This window comes from Amia ocellicauda, chromosome 9, assembly GCF_036373705.1.
Source record: "Amia ocellicauda isolate fAmiCal2 chromosome 9, fAmiCal2.hap1, whole genome shotgun sequence".
Classification (NCBI taxonomy): domain Eukaryota; kingdom Metazoa; phylum Chordata; class Actinopteri; order Amiiformes; family Amiidae; genus Amia; species Amia ocellicauda.
This window is the reverse complement of record NC_089858.1, coordinates 24,632,676-24,651,728: the sequence shown is the minus strand read 5'-3', so window position 1 is coordinate 24,651,728 and position 19,053 is coordinate 24,632,676. Positions and strand designations below refer to the sequence as shown.

Sequence of the window (19,053 nt, the reverse complement as noted above, 5' to 3'; positions counted from 1 at the left end):
TTTAAATTAAAAACTTGAAGCATTCGTAGTGTTCAGATGTGGTGGCGAGTGACTGGTCGGCCTTGGGGGTCCTCCTGGCCTGCGTCTTCTGTGGTGGGGCGGGGGGAGGCAGCCCCTCCATCGCACGCCAGCCCCTCTACTGCCGCTCCAGCCCGCAGGCCCCCATGCTCCGCACACTCGCCGCGAAGTCGTGCTCGTTCACGAATGCCATGGTCTCATCCCGTTTGTGACTTTGAAAGGGTTGGTCTCGGAGTCGGGCTCCAGCGTCTGGTGCTGGAACTGTTTGTTTGTGATAACGGGCAAGAGGAACCACCTGCCCGTCTGCACAAGATCACCCTCACCCAGCACTTCCCTGACCAGCTTCTCGGGCAAAGGCACTAGGTCACATCCTGACTCCTGTCCACATACTCTCCAATTAACTGCCTCTGTACCGGCGCCACGTCCTGTAGAGACTGAGCACAACACTCCTCCAGGTCGGTGACAATTCACTCAGGGTAGCTCTGCCCGATGACTACTCGTACAGACAGAAACAGAAGGAGAGGGATCAGTGAGACCCGAGAGAGCCTCTCAATTCAATATTGGGTTGTCTGAACATGTGCTTCTTAAAGAGAGCTAGATCAGTAAATTAAGCATCTAGTACAGATTATCAAGGTGCTTTAAAATAGGATTTAGAGGGAGACAGAAATCCTCTCTCCTTACAGCTAAAATAGACTCCATTGTTACAGTGGAGAACAGCAATTGAATACATGTGTGGCTGTGGTCATGACTTGAGTTGCAAACCTTTCATTTATGCTCTTATTTTGCTAAGGTTAAAAACATTGTGTATACACTAGTCTAGTGTCTAGTCCTAGTATACACTAGGAAACCTATGCTATTGTGTTTAACAATGAAACAGGACAGTGACAGTTGAAAATGTCTTCTGTGAGAAACAAATTGCTACAGTCTCAGTTGTTACAAGAAGACCTTTACGGTTTCATTGTGACAGAGGTTGCTTCAGGGGCAGCCCTTATTCAGTCGTTAATCGGCCAGAGGGGCTGTCTAACCTGCTTCAATGGAGCATTGAGGCCGGGCACTGCCAGGGTGTGTGGATGAGCTCGTTAGGCAGGTTGGCCAGCTCTGGACACCACTTCCTCACAAAGGACCCACAGAAGTCACAGGTCAGTGCCGCGGAGACGGGGTGCATATCAAAAGTTCCAGTGGTCCAGTCCACATATCCCACCATTCTGCCACATCATGGCGGCTATAGCAACATCTGCGTCCACCAGTGTGTCCTGCAGAGAGAGAAAAAATCAAGCAAAAACGCTCTCTCAAAGAATCCTTGCATAGAGACAGAGAGGCATACAATAGAAAATTGGTCTCCAAAACCATTGGCAGATGTGCAGTGAAATAAGCAGTAGATCAAGCAGTGCCTATGAAGGATTGTATAACCCTTACTGGGCCCTCTGCCACCAAGCCATCCCCTTGTTCTGCACACGTGACGCACACAGTCCAACATAGTGGCGAAAAAACATTGAATGTACTGCATAATTTAACTTGAATGAAATTATCGTATGCAATGAAGGAAATACTTTGTTGAGTTTGACATGACCACATTATAGTGAACAAAAGTGTTTACTTAAATGCTGTATACTTTTCATTAATCCTAAGATAATGTATCACACATTTACACTAAAAAATGTCTGATTTAACTAACATCACATTACAAAATTTTGTACGGTTCTGAAGACTGTAGGCAGATCATTTTTAGCCTTGAAAAGCTATGCACCCCACCAGCAACAGAAACTGGGAGAGTCAACAGAATTCATAGGGCATTAGTTTCTACATATAAGTAAATTAATGTATTGGTGTCCACAATTATGAATATTATAGCAATACACTCACCTAAAGGATTATTAGGAACACCATACTAATACTGTGTTTGACCCCCTTTCGCCTTCAGAACTGCCTTAATTCTACGTGGCATTGATTCAACAAGGTGCTGAAAGCATTATTTAGAAATGTTGGCCCATATTGATAGGATAGCATCTTGCAGTTGATGGAGATTTGTGGGATGCACATCCAGGGCACGAAGCTCCCGTTCCACCACATCCCAAAGATGCTCTATTGGGTTGAGATCTGGTGACTGTGGGGGCCAGTTTAGTACAGTGAACTCATTGTCATGTTCAAGAAACCAATTTGAAATGATTCGACCTTTGTGACATGGTGCATTATCCTGCTGGAAGTAGCCATCAGAGGATGGGTACATGGTGGTCATAAAGGGATGGACATGGTCAGAAACAATGCTCAGGTAGGCCGTGGCATTTAAACGATGCCCAATTGGCACTAAGGGGCCTAAAGTGTGCCAAGAAAACATCCCCCACACCATTACACCACCACCACCAGCCTGCACAGTGGTAACAAGGCATGATGGATCCATGTTCTCATTCTGTTTACGCCAAATTCTGACTCTACCATCTGAATGTCTCAACAGAAATCGAGACTCATCAGACCAGGCAACATTTTTCCAGTCTTCAATTGTCCAATTTTGGTGAGCTTGTGCAAATTGTAGCCTCTTTTTCCTATTTGTAGTGGAGATGAGTGGTACCCGGTGGGGTCTTCTGCTGTTGTAGCCCATCCGCCTCAAGGTTGTACGTGTTGTGGCTTCACAAATGCTTTGCTGCATACCTCGGTTGTAACGAGTGGTTATTTCAGTCAAAGTTGCTCTTCTATCAGCTTGAATCAGTCGGCCCATTCTCCTCTGACCTCTAGCATCAACAAGGCATTTTCGCCCACAGGACTGCCGCATACTGGATGTTTTTCCCTTTTCACACCATTCTTTGTAAACCCTAGAAATGGTTGTGCGTGAAAATCCCAGTAACTGAGCAGATTGTGAAATACTCAGACCGGCCCGTCTGGTACCAACAACCATGCCACGCTCAAAATTGCTTAAATCATCTTTCTTTCCCATTCAGACATTCAGTTTGGAGTTCAGGAGATTGTCTTGACCAGGACCACACCCCTAAATGCATTGAAGCAACTGCCATGTGATTTGGTTGGTTAGATAATTGCATTAATGAGAAATTGAACAGGTGTTCCTAATAATCCTTTAGGTGAGTGTATATGTATCGCATCATAAGCGTTAATATGTGTAATATGTATAAGACTGAAAATCACAACTGCATATAAATCTGATATTTACCCCTACTGAAAATAATAAAAAATGTAATAGATTCATGACAGAAACCTTAGATTGAGCAAACATATCTTTAATGTTAGAATAATTAACATTCAGAACCTTACGTATAAATGGTAGATACAAACTTGATACAACTCATTTAACAGCTGAAGATCGAGTAGAAAAAATGAATTCATAGGTGTGCAACTCATTGAGTAATAATGAGCAAATGAAACAAAAACAATACTGAGGATACAGGTAATAACAGAGACAGAAACACAATGGGCTGGTTTCATAGACCCCCATTGCAGGTATGGGAACAGGCTCAGTTGCCATTATGCCAGGTCCCTCCATGACAACTTGGGTTGTAATTTGGCTGACCTGCAGCGTGCACAGCGGGACTCCCAGAGTAGGGAACGAATGCTGAGCTACCCGAAATGAATGTAGGGGGACAGTCTGCTGGTGTTGGGGGTGTCTGCATGACAAGACTCCCCCTCATAGCGGTATATACCTAGACCAGAGAAGGGGCTGTGATTACTTCTGTATTTGAAACATTACTTGTACAGGTACAGTAGGAACTACCAAAGATTAGTAAAGTAATATATTTGATATGTTTTAATTTTCAATAATCAGTGACAAAAGTTGGACAGGTACAATCTAGATTTAAGATTGGTTATGATTAGGTTTAATTATGGATACAGCTACAGTTGGAATGGTGTTGAGGTTACATTTTGTTTCTGAGTAATATTTTAAATAGTGATGTTAAATGTAGGTATATAAATATATTTATACATATTTGAACTATTGGTTCTGTCCAGCTAATTCCCAATATATTTTACTTACACACATTTTGTAAGGTACAGGGAGACCTGCTCAGTGTATTATCAGTCTGCCATCTTGTGGTCAAACTGCATACTTTAAGACATTTCTAATTTGTATCTGAGTTTAATAGGAAGCAGGCTTATTATGAGTCCCAAACAAAACATCGAAATACTAGGTGCACATTTAGTTATTTCCTGTAAGAATTAACTGAACTGCTCCACCTACAAGACTGCATTCAACCCTAAATACCACTACATCAGCAGTCTCCTCATAAAATAAAAGGATTCCTGTTATATTGTTATATCCACCTCTCATGGCACATTACGGAGTCTTACCATCAGAGAGGAGGGCTTGCAGCCGGGCTTGAGCGCCTTCCTCACTGACGTTCCAGGAGCTGCGGATTGTGGCTGCCCAGTCCACCCGTTGTGCCATCCTTTCTCTTTAGCATCCTGGCTAGTTGCAGCTGATCCAGTTGTCAGGACTGGGGCCACTGGGTGGGCACTGGGAGGCTGGCTGGGGTATCCAGTGGAGGTCCCAGCCTTGGATCTGGGTTCTGCTGAAAGCAACTGTGAGAGACAACCTATTCCTATTAAAGAACAAAACAAAACAGAAAAGGGTCAGGAAACAAAGCTCAGGAATACTCAGGAAATCCCACATAAGACCAGTGGCAATATAAGCAGGAGCTCACCTACCTCTGAGGCCCACTCCCACAGTGCTGACCAACTCTGGATCTCGCAGGCAGTATGAATAATACAGCTGGCAACTCGTCCCCTGGCTCCTGAGTGCTGAGGAGGCCAGCTCATCGAGTTCTTTGATCCAAGGCTTGTATAGCACATTTTCCAACACACTGCCTACCTCAGTCTCAGAAACTAGGTCCTGCAAAGCATGCTGGGATGTTGTCTCCTCTTGCCGTATCACAAGGTGGTTGCCTAGACTCTTCAACGATTTACTGAGGGACATCTGGGCATGATGGAGCCATAACTTACTAGCCCCACCTGTTGCCAGTGTAAGACTGGGCCCCTCTTCTTCTTTGGGACATCAGAGTTGTCATCAGTTGTCAGACAGACGGAGATCCCTCCTGAACCAGACGAGGATGGGTTTGGGTGGGGAGGGAGTGGAAAAGTGGAAAGGATGATTTTTTCCTTGGGCAACACTGCCTTGAAGACTTTGGCTTCTCCAGGTGACTTACTTTGACCTCCACTGGAACATCTCCACTGTCTGAGGTCACCCACTCCAGCCCCAGATACACCTGCCTTGACCCCCTGACTCCTGCTCTCTTCTCAGCCTGAGTTGCCCCAGCAGCTGTGCAGAGATTGACCTCCTTGCTGTCTGGGGATTGTCCTCTGTGCCGGATTTCCCACCCTCTCTTTTTGGGTTCCCTTGCTTCTGATTTAAGGTTAGGATGTGAGGAAGACTGCTCCTTCTCTGTCACCTCTGCCAGGGACAGTGCCAGAGCCATCTCCACTGCTACCTCCTCGTCACTGGGGGACAAGCCTGCACGAAAGGGCCACTAGTATCAGTCAGTTTGACAGGAAGCAAGAGGGCAGCTCCCTCTGGATTAAATTTGGAAACAAAGACAGTTTTGTCACCAGGAGGACTTGGCATTAGATTACTTAAACTGTCCTCCAACAGGACAGGAGACCAATAATTTTAAAACTCTTTGCAGAAAGCGTAATCCTAAGAGATAGCAACGTAATGAGTCCTACCTGTGTGAAGTATTCCAGGTAGATTGCAGTGAGGCTGGTATGCAGTTGCTCATAGCCCACTGCCAGAGGCTCTATCAGCTCTAGGAACTGGTGCTGTGTGTTGTGATGGCCCAGCAGGGACAAGGACAGACAGAAGAACTCGTCAGTGGCCAGTTTGCCACACTGCATCTGGGCCATACTCAGCTGAACCTGGTCACCTGGATTTGTCTCGCCACCTGTGCCAGACATTCTTTAGACTATACCTCTGTCCCATCTAACTAGCTTTGCCCACACCTCCTGGTCGCTCCTTATGCCACGTTCCTCTTCCAAATCTTGTCACCCCTTCTTCCTTCTCTTACCTTGCTCACTCTTTCTCTCCGTTTCATCTCCTTTCTTCACGTATTGTGAACAAGATCCACCAATTCAGTTCCATGTGTTGCAGGTTTTACAAGAGACTACATCTGAACTGTTTATGTGAGCCACCAGCTCCTGTACAGTGTCTGTGTATTACAGTAGATATACATTATTATTTTTCATTCACAATTCAATGATAATGTAGTACATCTTCCCAGTGATGTTCTCCACTAATACTACAGTGTTTTTCTTTAGGTAGTTTCCTTTTCTGTTTAGTTACTGTTGAACTCTTCTTATACTCATTTCAAGTGTGTTTTGGTGGCTGCTGCTTCTCTGTGTGTTCTCCCATACCTAGCAGTTATTTAACCAGCTTGGGGGGAGTTACACAAGCATTCGCACTGAAAGGTTTTGTAAGCCTGTTGCTGACACTTGACACTGCCAGAGCCCTGCACTTGCTCAGTGAGAGTAGTTGCTGTAGCCCCATCCAATTACAGAGAGGGACAGATTAGCCCTTTAAGCTCCGTCTTTGTTGCACATCTTCCACTGCGTTTTAAGAGCAGTTCTTTACAATCAAGCTATTAATATCTGTAGAATGCATTCTTTAAAACAGGCCTTGCAAACTCCATTCCTGGAAAGGCAGAAGGTTGTTGTTGTTATTATTATTATTATTATTATTATTATTATTATTAGTTTAATTTAAACTCCTAGTTAGTTTAACTGGTCTAATTATTTAAACACATTATTTTGAAACACAATAATGATAAATACATAATTAACAAATGTGAGAGTCATTAATGAGATAAACAAATAAGAATTTAAGTTTAAACACAGTCGTTTGGCCCTTGAGGACTACAGATTCCTGCTCAGAGCAACAGAAAACAGTAGAACCTTAAATGTGTGTGTATTTTGTAAGTGCTTTCATAATAAACTGTACCTTATAAACTGTCCTAGAAGCCCTAAACAATACAAACCACCAAAATTGTGGTTAGGATTAAGATCACATTCTGTATTTCTCTGCAGGTAGTATTTTTCACTTACTAGTTTCCCAGATTTACAGTAAAGTGTGTTTTGTTTTCAGGAGGGAATATAATTGTAACTTTTTTTAAATAAATAATAACTATTCTCAGAATCACAATAATCTGGAAAACTCTACAAGCCAATCGGCATTCTGTTTACTCAAATAAAATTAATAATTACAATTACAGCACTGTTTGCAAATCATGGCAGAAACACATCTTTGATAAGGGCACACAACTCACACTGGTTGCGGAGTGAAGTCACGCTTTGCCATTACTTGAGCGCTTCCGGCTCGCCAGGCGGACCGAGCGCTTCTCATTGGCTCACCGTCGACATATCCCACAACTCTCCGCGCAGGCACTTCCTTTTTCCTTTCGGCCATTTTCTCCCTGGACGGTATGTGGAAATGGGCTTGATTAAGTAGAAATGAAATCTATGTTAATCCAGAGTTTGATAATAACTGTGTCCATCCGTACTGCCGAGATGTGTAGTGTAGTGTGTGCTCTTTCAGAAGATGAGAATATTGTGACTGTCTGCTAATGGATGCTTTTATCCCAGTGGTATACATGGCTGGTGGGGTCCTTAACGCTACATGTACCGCTTGTATCAGTTCAGTCTTCCATGCTGCTGCCTTATTAAAGCGTGTTTCGCTCTCTGAGCACGGCGACGTTCATGTTTTAATTGTTGAGTGTGAAATGAAATTTACAGATTTGAGGGCATGTTGAAAAGGGACTGAAATATACCCTGTGTTTTGTTCATTTCTGGGAATCTGCCACGGCGTTTGAGCGCTCTGAAATGTACATGGTTGGTCATAATATAGTATCAAGAGGATAAAACCTGTTGGATATTAAAGTATAACATCAATCGGTGTTAAGAAATGCGTATTCTCACAGTAGTTGGTGTATTTTTGGTAGCAGTTACACATTTTGAATGTCAACGTGTTACTATACGTTAATAAGACCGTGGACTGTACATATAACCAAATGCATTGTTACAGAAGAAGCTGCAACTTTAAAACCAGGTTCCCTGTGAGGATTTTGAGGCCCTGTCGTGTGATGATAAATCTCCGGAATCTCTGTAATTCTGTTGATGATTCTCCTTGAACCCTTTTCTATCTGATGACTACGGCCTGCAAAAACGCACCCACTCATCAGGGTGGTCGACTGGCTTATGTGGCTTGTCAAGAAAGTACTGAAGACGTCTTAGCCTAACAAGTCGAGGCTGCGGAGATGGTGGGATGTTATGAAGGCATGTTTGCAGGAGATGCAATGAGGTGTTAGGCCTGTAAAACAGATGCAGGTTTAAATCGTTAGTGAATAACAAAACGATTAAATGCAGATTTTCCAGATCTGTAGCTAAACAGAAGCTTTGACCTCTTGGAAGTTGTAGGGTGCTGTTTTGGCTAGTGTCCGTGGACAATGCATGCATTACTATACTCTGCTTTCTGTGCATGTCCCATTTGTAAAAGTGCCTGATTTTTATGAATTATCTTTCTCTTTACTAAACAGGGAATTAAGGAACCATGGCCCCCAGTCGGAATGGCATGCTTTTGAACCCTCACTTCCACAAAGACTGGCAGAAGAGAGTCCGCACCTGGTTCAACCAGCCTGCCAGGAAGCTCCGCAGGTGGGTAACGCTTTCTTCTGGTCTGTCCTAGGAAGTTAAGCAGCTGTTATTGCGTTTGTCACCTGGCAAGCCTTTTGTTTATAACCAGTTATGAGTTTGTAAACTTAATTGACTTCTCAAATCAATTCATGTATTTCCTATAAAGTGCAAATAGAAATAAGTGCATGCTGTTCTGGCATTAAAATTAGCAGTAATTATGGACGTGTGATTACATTCACCTCTATATTGTAAAGCTTGTTTAAGATTGGTGCATGGATAGCTTATTATATCTGTGCACTTCTGGACAATGGGAACTTTAACACTAGGTTCCCTGTGAGGATTTTGAGGCCCTGTCGTGTGATGAAAAATCTCCGGAATCTCTGCAATTCTTTTGATGATTCTCCTTGAACCCTTTTCTATCTGATGACTACGGCCTGCAAAAACACATTCCCCACATTCAGTCATAGGGGTGGTCGACTTACTTGTCAAGAAAATGCATCTGATTAGTTGCACTTATTTTTGCTCATCCCTTCTGTTCTGTCGTTTCTCCTCTCCAGGCGAAGAGCGCGTCAGGCTAAGGCTCGTCGCATCGCCCCTCGTCCTGTGGCCGGCCCCCTGAGACCTTCAGTGAGGTGTCCCACAATTAGGTACCACACCAAAGTGCGTGCTGGTCGGGGCTTCACCCTGGAGGAGCTGAAGGTAGGCCATTGCTCACTGAGCACTCTTAATTTGTTGAGGGAACACTTCCTGTTCTGTGGCATAGATGCACGTTCACTTGTTTTATGCATGATTTGGAAAATTGACCAACAGCTATTACAGCAACAGTAAGAGTCACAGCATGTTGATTCATGCCCCCCTACCTTCAGGGTTTAAAAAGTCACCATTAACAGATGCAATAAAACTACAGATTAAACCGTCTTCTCACATGAAACTTTGCACTCAATGCATCCCAAAGACAATGTCTGTACAGGTTAGATTAATACTTACTAACCCTGTGGTTGAAATGAACTCCAGTCAATTTCCCAGCAGTCAGATGATGACAATTTCTCCGGAATCTCTGTACTTCATTGATGACTTCCGTTGAACCCTTTTCCAGCTGATGACTGCTTTGTGTCAATTTAAAGATACTCAAAGGCTCAGTATTTACAGTTTGTACTACAGGCAACTTCCAGTTAATTCAGTGTGAAATGTCTCCTAGGCTGCTGGTATCCACAAGAAGGTGGCCCGCACTATTGGCATTGCCGTGGACTCCCGGCGCCGCAACAGATCTGCAGAGTCCCTCCAGACCAACGTGCAGCGTCTGAAGGAGTACCGCTCCAAACTCATCCTCTTCCCCAGGAAGGCCTCTGCACCCAGGAAGGGAGACAGCTCTGTGAGTATCTGCACTGGGATCGAGGGGTGGGTAGGGACCGGCTCCTGGCCTGCCGAAGTGCAAGACTTCGGCCGTGTATTCATGGGGACAATGCAGGACCCATTGAGTTGGGAAGGGTAGAATAGTAACCTGTTGGGTTGGAGGTCAAGCTGTGTTTTTTTTTTTTTTAAAAAAAAGGGGTGTTATTGATTTTATCAGAATTGGAGACCCTTTATACCTTTCAAAGTGCATCTCCCAGAATGCTTCAGGCTCTTCAGTGAATTTGCTTTTGGGTTTCTCTCTCTAGGCTGAAGAGCTCAAGATGGCCACTCAGCTGACTGGACCCATCATGCCAATCAGGAATGTAAGTAAACCCTCCAGTATGTTTCTGAATGTGACACGTGTGCATTAAGGGCTTGTTTCACTGTAACATGCATGTTTCTATCTCTGTACTTCTCCCTACTGTGGTGTTCTCCAAAGACTGCTAGTGAACCCAGGGTTAACATGGAGATTTTTTTTTAAATCCCTAGTTGAAGTTGGGAGCATAATTAATCTTAAAGCAGTCAGATGATGACAATTTCTCCGGAATCTCTGTACTTTATTGATGACCTCCGTTGAACCCTTTTTAGCTGATGACTGCTTGGTGTCTCAATTATTTAAATGAATGAGACCTAGTTTTTTTGAATGCATAACTGGGCAAACACACCCTTCCCGGTATGCACATCCCAGCTACCTAAACTGCCATCAGTTTCCAGTGTGTGTGTTAGAGTATCAGCTGCTGAGACCTTGTTTTCTGTGCAGGTGCACAAGAAGGAGAAGGCCCGGGTCATCTCTGAGGACGAAAAGAACTTCAAGGCGTTCGCCAGCCTGCGTATGGCCCGCGCCAACGCCCGTCTCTTCGGCATCCGTGCCAAGAGAGCCAAGGAGGCTGCAGAGCAGGATGTGGAGAAGAAGAAGTAAACCTTGGTTTCTGTGGAACTTTCAATAAAAAAGACAGCTGTAAAATAGCGCCTTGTGCAGAGCTTCATTTCTATTCAGGACTGCGGGTGGGGGGTGGGGGGGCTTTGTCATCCACGACCCTTTCATTTCTCAGGTTTCGAAGCAGTTTTGCTGCAGGTGCTGTTCTTGACGACTTCTCGGGTGGTGAAAAGTGTGCAAAGAACGTGGAGTTTGTGCTATCTGTATGGAAAATTTGGACTTTAGCTTAAAAATATACTTGTTTTAGGACAGTCACAAATTCTGCAAAATGTTTTTGCATTTTATTTGAAAGGTTAAAATTGTAGAACATGTTTTCCTTTGGATTATATTACAATTGTACAGGTCAGGACTTGTTTTCAACAGCAGATGGCAGCAGTAGCATGTCAGTGCTGCACCAGGGAGTCCTGTTGTAACGTATGCAGCTGGTGCACTGAACAAGTAAATGCAGTGGAATTGCCTGCCTAAATGCAATATCATTTAGTATGCCTGAAGATGCAGGTATTGTTAGGAACATGCCTGGTGATTTATATTAGAAATTTAGTATCAGACATTCAAAGCATGAATTATATTACTTTCAAATGACTTGAGTATACAGACCTGAAATTGTGGTATTTTTACAGAGTAATTTGAGGTCTACTTGAAAAATGTATGAATTGTATCACTTATTTGGTCTCAATTATGATTTGGATAACCATTCAAATTAATTGACTTGCTAGATTGGTTTTGACGGGCAGATTTGAGTGCTTCCAGGGGGTTGGTTTTCTATATTGCACAAGAACAATCCATCATTGGAAACCTTAAATGTTTTCTAGTGCCAGAAAAATGATCCTTCCAGCGATAAACAAGGCCTGTTTTAATCATGTGAAATGATACTCCTCTTAGATGGTGGTAAAATACAGTCCCTAGTCTCCTGACCACTGCCTCTTCCTCTCCTTTCATTATGTAATAAAGGAGGAAATTCTAAATCCTCCAGGAGAGGGGAGTGCCCTGGTGCAGATCAATACTAGTGATCTCGCACTCCTGGCCAGGTGGTTAAGACTCTTGGATGGCATCTGGTAGTTTTATCAAAGTGGTCGTTCTTTTTTATTCAAAAGCTAACCTGGCATGAAATACAGACCATATTTACAGGTGGCATTTGAGCATGGCTGAGGAGTAAGAGTGCGTGATGTGGGTTTCAATTAGGCGCAGTGGCGAGTCAGCGGAGTGGCAGCTTTGACATTCTCCAATCACCACGGTAACGGCAGCGCACTCCACTTTGACGTGCAAAATATCAGGATGAAGAGCTGCTGAAAATAAGATGGGAGTGGAAGTTCTGCAGGATTTGGCTTGAAGATGAGAAGAGATGGAGCCACTCTTTGAATGGGGAGAAAACTACACAATGCTATCTAATTGTATCTTAACAGCTAAGAAATGGGGGAAGAAAGAAAATCATGTCTTTCACTTAGTTCATAAAACACTGCTGCTTGAATGACACTTATAGAAAAAACATTCTACATTAACTGCCATTCATGCCTGTAGACACCAGTTAAACGAATTTATGATAGCCGTTGATCGTTCTCTGTATTGAAATTGTAAGCATAACCATTTAGTAATTTCCCATTCAAAATCAGGACGCCCTGTGGTGAGAAAACATCTCAACCACCCACTTAAAGACACAGACAAAGGGTTAACATCCTATCAGGCACTTCATTCAGTAGTATGATGTGCAGGCAGCTTCACAAAGGCAAGTGTGAAGGCGGAGGAAGACCTGAAACCTACACAATGATGTGGACCTTCAGTTTGATTCTGCTCTGCTCCTATTTATGGCTTCTCCCAAGCTGATCCAGGTTTATCTTACTGAAGTAACTGAAGAAATACTGGAAATATTTCAGAGGAGTGAGTTTGATGTATATTAATGTTGCTCTGGTAGCTGTACAGAGGTTTAGGTCAGGGTGGGCAGGGCATCCTACGGTTTCCCTGAGCCTGTGTTATTGCCGTGTCAGTGAAATGTTTTTATTCTAAATTGGAGACAGGGTGGCTTGGAAAAGGGGATGAGCGACAGGGAAGTTCAGCTGTAAGTTTCATTTGTGACAATGGAATCTGTGACCATCCATTCTCACCCTTTTGTAATTTATATTTTTTGTATTAGATTATAACTTAACTACTGTTTGTTTATTTCTCTCTCTCTCTCTCTCTCTCTCTCTCTCTCTCTCTCTCTCTCTCTGCCAAGCTAGCATTTTGAAGTGATCAATGAGGCATCAAGACTCTTCTGTGAAAGTGGGCCGACTTGGGTTTTAGAGGCTGTGGATGTGAGTGAAAGTGCGGGGTTCTGAGCATGGTTATTTTAAGACAGAGGAGATATGATTTGGGAGGGACTGCAAAAAGCCAGCTTATGTAAACTGCCCAAAGGCTGCTTCCCATTCAGGCAAATCTGCTTCCTTTGATGTGTCTCTCTTTTCATGGCTGAGAACAGGATCAATTCAGAGAGCTTGAGCTCTGGGAAGTATGCCTTATTGTTCAATTATGGCAGCCTATCTGACACAAAACAGCAAAGACTCTAGGATTGTTTGACATGTTTGATGTATATAAAATAAAACAATTAATTGGGGCTAATTATATAGTGGACAGAATTTCATTGCCCCCTCTTATGTTTAATATGCAGGTGATCAAAATGGCAAGGATTTTTTTTTGTAAAACCTTAATATGATTTCTCTCAAGGGCTTTTCAGTTAACATTGCCCTGACATCCCAAGTTATTCAGACACAAGCCCTGTGTGGGAGTTTTTAACACATTCAGTGGTCCTACTGTGCAGCGAAAATAGGCGAGTGTTTTTCAAGGAACATCATATAAAATACCAGTTAAATCTGTCAGTTAAATAAATACCTGTTAAATGTGTTAAATAAATTCCAATTCAATATTTTTTCAGAAGAAATGATGGTGCAGTGTCCCAGCATCGCTACCCTTTCCAAATCTTGACCCCAAGGGTTTTATTGAGATGGATTTATGGAGGTGTCTGAGTCTCTTGCTGAAAACAGGCTTTGTCACTCAGTGGAAAGGTATATCTTTTACATTTTGTAACGTTTCTTCATCCTTATCAGCTTACACAGATGCAAACTACCATTACTTCACTGCTCTTTCATTACAGTTCATCCGCCCCCATTCTGAATGGCTTTGTATTTGTTCCCCACCTTTTAATTAATTTTAAAAAGATACATTAATGAATAAATCCTTAAGTAATTTAAATCCTATTGGGTGCTTTGTCTGTTACTTCTTACAACTGCAGATGGCTTGTGATATGGGTTGCAGCTCTAGTTAAACCCCCAGAACAGTCTGAACTGTTCTCTCACAAACTCCGCAGACAGAGACACAGCTGGCTGTTGCTTGACTGATCCTGCAGCTGAATATCTGGCAGGCCAGCAGTGAAAATTCTGGGCAAGGAAGACCAGGCAAAGTCACACATCTCCGAGATCTTTTTATTAAATTATACAATCACCTGATCTTCCTTGTAGCTGTAAATGTTAATATATAGAGTCTAAAGAGCAGCACAGTGTATTCAAATTATGAATTCTAGCAGGTACATCAGTTTATTTTCCTGCAATAGAAAACTCAGTACCATTCAAACCTTTTTCTGTGAGATCTCATGCTTGCAGTAATAAAACCACTGTTATGATGAAGTATCATTACCCACAATAACAACTCATTCACTTTGATTACAATTACTTTGTCGATAGACATCACAAAGCACTTTACAATGATTAACACAGGAGAGTTACAGCTCACTTGAGCTCCTGATGATAAATGTAAAGCACTTACTGTGGATGGAAAGCAAAGGCAGTACGTATTTATCATTCTAGATTCCACACAATGAACAGGATAATTGTCTTCCTAATAAATAAACAAATGAAATTGGGCTGAAATAAGAGAAAATGTGTGAAAAAGAGTTTTGTTACCTGTTTTGAATTTCAAAAATGAACTCTGGCAACTTTTATATCTGGATAATGGGAGCTGAATTAGGTCATTTGAAAAAACATCAACTGGTTGTTTATGAGATTGTAATTCTGGTTAAATGTCTTGCTCTGATTGTTTTACCCAATTCTGAGGCGTCTGCTGCGCAGCATGAACGGGGAGGACTAATCTCTGTTCACATAAGTGACCTGAGAGAATGTATATGTGCTGTCTTTCTAATCTGGAGATTTGTTTGATCAGAATCCATTGTGTTTGAATGAAATGACAAAAAATTATATTATGAAAGCCAAAAGAATGTGATAGCCAGTTAGGTCTTCACAATAGTAGTGGAGGCCAAGAACATTGTTCTATATGTTGGCACGGCTACATCTCCAGTTAATGTACTACAAACCACATTGTTCGTGATAGCTTCCTTTGTGTCTGTTTCAGTTTCTGTCAACTTAATTAAACTCAGTGTTATGGCTTTAGTCTTGGATTTAAAATGAAGAACAGGGGTGTTTTAGTCTGCGGAGATCAGAGTTCAGATGAAATTTTGTCCACCATGTTATTATGTTAAAGTTGATTATTGCAACTCTTTATTTACATAAGCATCCCAAATATGTCTTGACTGTATGATATCAGCTCTGGAGAACCTACACAGTTTATTAGAATTGGATTAATTCACATGTTTCTGGTTTCATTTTCCAGTCAGGAAAAATAAACAACATAAATCTCCTGTATATGTCTGACAAAGTTGACAAGTCCCCCTGGGTTTGTCTAGTTTGTGTTTTGGAAGCTGTTGTTTTTAATTGAGCTCACAGGCATCTTTGGAAAACATCTGGGGGGGGGGTATCTCGAAACAGATGGACGCCTCGTTTCATTTGATATTTTGGTTTATGTTTGCAGAGGAAAGGCTTTCAGAAATCAGTCTATTTATTATCTCCCCGCATTCCGGGGTGCTGTGCAGATTTACCCAACCGACTAGAAAACGCAGCGATTGCACCCTGCTGAGAGAGTTCATTGCTGTCTCCATCGTCTCTGCGGCACTATCAACTGTGCTGTTACCAGGAGGATTCGTTGATCAAAACATGCATTCTGTATATTTGTCTGCTGAGATTTTGTAGAAGAAGTAACGCACCAGAGACTAAACTTGGTAATTGATGTCTTGATTTTCTGTGCAATGAGGGAGGCTGGGGGAATGGAGTGGCAACTGCAGAGTTTCCAGACATGCATGAAAAAGTGCATTCTAAGAAAAAAATACTTTTGATGTTGTGTACCCTGAATTAATACAGATATAATGTGATTTGTTTTGTGTGTGTGTTTGAATTTTGTATTGCCAATGCGATGCAAACCAGGTCCCTTTTTTCCATTTGAGATTGTTGCCCTAAGAACTTTATATTATCATTATTACTCTGTTAGTGTGGTGTGGCATTATGTCACCGTCACCCTAACAAAGTCACACACTATAAGTTACACTAAGATTTCAGACTTTTGTAATATGAGAGTAACAACAGCACAGCCTTGACTGATATCGACAAAGCAGAACTGTTCTATTCCTTTGCTGACGTCAGTCCTGAAATGACGTGCGGTATTGTTTGTAAGTCGACAAGCTTGACTACACAGGCCTCTTCAAAGAGTTGCCAGACATTCTCATGAATCTGGAGGAAAAATTGAAAACCACGTGGCTTGAGAAGGTGAGTTAAGATATATCCTAGGAGAATACAGGTTGTTTATGGAGCTCTTTCCTTTATAACAGGAGCAGATGCAGACTTTTCTTTAATCTTGGTAATCATGGTAGCTAAAACTTTGCTGGCAACACAACATTTAACCACAGACCTGGTCACTAAATTATTCTTTCAGTCACAGAATAAGCTTTCAACATTCCTTTCTACTGTTACGTGATCAAAGCAGAATGTCCAGAAGACTTTTCTTGATTTTTGAGAAAAGCTGTGTTGGAAGTTTCTTGGCCACTTAGAAAACAATATAGCACCGAGACACCAATTAGCAGTCACAGGCGGGACACTAACAAGAAGAAGGCTTCAACACACCTGTCAGAGCTTGTGCTAAACACAACCACATGACAGGCCTTTTGTTTTCCCCATATAGGCATAAACAAAGCCCAAGAAAAAATACTACAACTGCTGCTATGAAAAAAACATGGCAAATAAGGTACGTCAGTTTTTAGTTATAAAAACGGATACTGGCTAATGATCCTTCCACACTAGTTAAGTTTTGTTTGGAACACCCTGTGGTTCATTATGTTGGCAGCTATAATGCATTTACTTTATTTTTGTCAACTGTATGTATATTGCCTTTTAGGAATATTACATTGTGTGCTTTTAATATTTGCAATCATTTGCTGCTGCCAAAGTATGCACAGTGTTCTACCATCAGATACAGGGAATTTTTTGCATTTAATTAGGACCTCATCATCAGTGTATTATAATGGTGCTTGTTGTCCTGATCTCTTATCTTTCATTTAGGATTTCAGTGTGCAACTGAGCTGCTATGGTGAAGGCTTTATCTTTCTGTTTTTCTGGCAGTATATTCAAAAGGCATATGAAATGGTGGCTATAATCACACTTTCAAGGTTCAGTTCCTAGAGCTGGATTCTGTTTGCATTTACTGAGCAGGTGAAGTGAGTGCATTTGCACAGCAGGGCACTGGAGAGTGGGCCAGAAGTGAGACTCACAATGACACACTCTGGCAGAATTGAAGAATCTGGACTGATAACTTTGGATGCCTTTGGGGCTGCTGGGAAATGTGTTGAAGTGGACAAGTATAATGTGATTGGCTAGTTTGGCCAGATCTCTTCTTGCACTGCTCTGGAATAGCCACTGGCCATAGAAAGCCTTCATGAACAGGATGCGACCAGTTGTGAGACATTAATGTTAATGCATAACTCAGGGTTAGCCCCTCCAGGCTCCTCACACAGTGCCCACACAGGGTTCCCGACTGCCAGCTGAGTGGAACCCACATCCCTCTGTCTCTGTTCTCCTTCTCATTGGAAGATGGAGGAGAATCTGCTCTTCTCCATGAGGATTAACACTTGCTGTTTCAAGGCCTTGTATTTTTACTGCATTTGTAACAGCGCTGAAAAAGCTTGCCACCTGTGTAATCTGTTATTATAAACTACGAATATCAGGATAGGATGAGGACTATTATGTTTTTAAAGTTGATGTATGTAGGCGTGGTAATGAAGCATCAGGGTATAATTCAATCAATATAGAGTATGCCAGGGTTCTCGTCGTAGACCAGTCATCAAAATGATCGGCCCATGTTCTGTCAGGATTACAGAGCATAAACTGACCTGGTATGAAAAACAAAAGAAAAGCAGTATCCCCTTTCACCTTTCTGGAGTTCAGGTAGTTAATGTGTGTTCCAGAGTGGAGAATGACATTCACTGGTTCCCCAGCCCCACTTCCTGATTCGCCTTAAAGGTCTCCTATACCTAGCCTTACTGGGTTTCTGACATCTGATGAATCAAACTTCAAAACTTCTGTGTAGGCTGAGCAAACACTTAAATGCATTATTGTAGGTTTCTGCTGGGTTGGTGTCCCTGAGAACAAATGGGGGGCCTTGATGAGCTATTACACAGTTCACAGTGTAATTATAGGCTTGTGGCATTAGTCATTTTTTCAATGGGGTGTAGTGGAAAAGAGGGGTCTGTACGTGACAAGTTTGTCTGGGAAATCCACACAAACAATGCCTGGAATAGACATGTTTTCCAGCAGCTGGAGAGGGAGACACAGTCCACAGAAGCCTCTAGTTTAAAGGACTCTAACCTGGCTTGACCTCTGTAGGCCTTCATTGACAGTGAAAGTTTGTGTTTTTCATTTCACTCTCCACACTATTGAGAACACTTCCACAGTCCAAATAATCAATGACAAGAATCCTGAGCAAAAATACAGTTAGGTTCACAAATATTTGGACAGTGACACAATTGTCATCATTTTGGCTCTGTATGCCACCACAAGGACACCATCAAGATGTGCTTTAAGTGTAGACTTTCATGTTTAATGTGAGTTACATCCAAATTGGGTGAATGGTGTAGGAATTACACCCATTTTTATATGGGGTCTCAAAAGTAATTGGACAAACTAACATAATCATGAATTAATGTTAAAGTCAACAATCAAGAGAAGACTTCACCAGAGTAAATA

General features: G+C 42.2%; 2 protein-coding genes and 4 non-coding genes across 6 annotated transcripts; 5 read left to right on the top strand and 1 right to left on the bottom strand.

The window, feature by feature from the left end:
- Position 1: 1 nt before the first annotated feature.
- On the bottom strand, positions 2-5,910 carry LOC136758218 (uncharacterized). The gene is given in 11 exon segments (XM_066712485.1): positions 2-234; positions 237-395; positions 398-514; positions 1,036-1,189; positions 1,191-1,271; positions 1,435-1,466; positions 3,402-3,665; positions 4,312-4,399; positions 4,401-4,556; positions 5,166-5,486; positions 5,683-5,910. Coding segments are annotated over 11 exon segments (1,833 nt in total).
- Positions 5,911-7,331: 1,421 nt separating this feature from the next.
- On the top strand, positions 7,332-10,995 carry rpl13 (ribosomal protein L13). Its single transcript, XM_066713803.1, has 6 exons — positions 7,332-7,428; positions 8,541-8,658; positions 9,195-9,336; positions 9,836-10,009; positions 10,296-10,352; positions 10,790-10,995. Exons 2-6 carry the CDS (start codon positions 8,555-8,557, stop codon positions 10,946-10,948), a joined length of 636 nt encoding a protein of 211 aa, XP_066569900.1. The 5' UTR covers positions 7,332-7,428; positions 8,541-8,554; the 3' UTR covers positions 10,949-10,995.
- LOC136759516 (small nucleolar RNA MBII-202) lies at positions 8,086-8,171 on the top strand. Its single transcript, XR_010820040.1, has one exon. It is a non-coding gene; the product is annotated as a small nucleolar RNA MBII-202 (small nucleolar RNA).
- Positions 8,996-9,086, top strand: LOC136759513 (small nucleolar RNA MBII-202). Its single transcript, XR_010820037.1, has one exon. It is a non-coding gene; the product is annotated as a small nucleolar RNA MBII-202 (small nucleolar RNA).
- On the top strand, positions 9,672-9,755 carry LOC136759512 (small nucleolar RNA MBII-202). Its single transcript, XR_010820036.1, has one exon. It is a non-coding gene; the product is annotated as a small nucleolar RNA MBII-202 (small nucleolar RNA).
- Positions 10,557-10,641, top strand: LOC136759515 (small nucleolar RNA MBII-202). Its single transcript, XR_010820039.1, has one exon. It is a non-coding gene; the product is annotated as a small nucleolar RNA MBII-202 (small nucleolar RNA).
- Positions 10,996-19,053: the final 8,058 nt, after the last annotated feature.

Excerpts from the sequence above, each read along its gene's own strand:
- rpl13 (XM_066713803.1), top strand. The coding sequence starts at position 8,555 with ATGGCCCCCAGTCGGAATGGCATGCTTTTGAACCCTCACTTCCACAAA. Across the intron at positions 8,659-9,194 it reads CCTGCCAGGAAGCTCCGCAG|GCGAAGAGCGCGTCAGGCTA; the intron begins GTGGGTAACGCT and ends TCTCCTCTCCAG. Across the intron at positions 10,010-10,295 it reads CCAGGAAGGGAGACAGCTCT|GCTGAAGAGCTCAAGATGGC; the intron begins GTGAGTATCTGC and ends TTCTCTCTCTAG.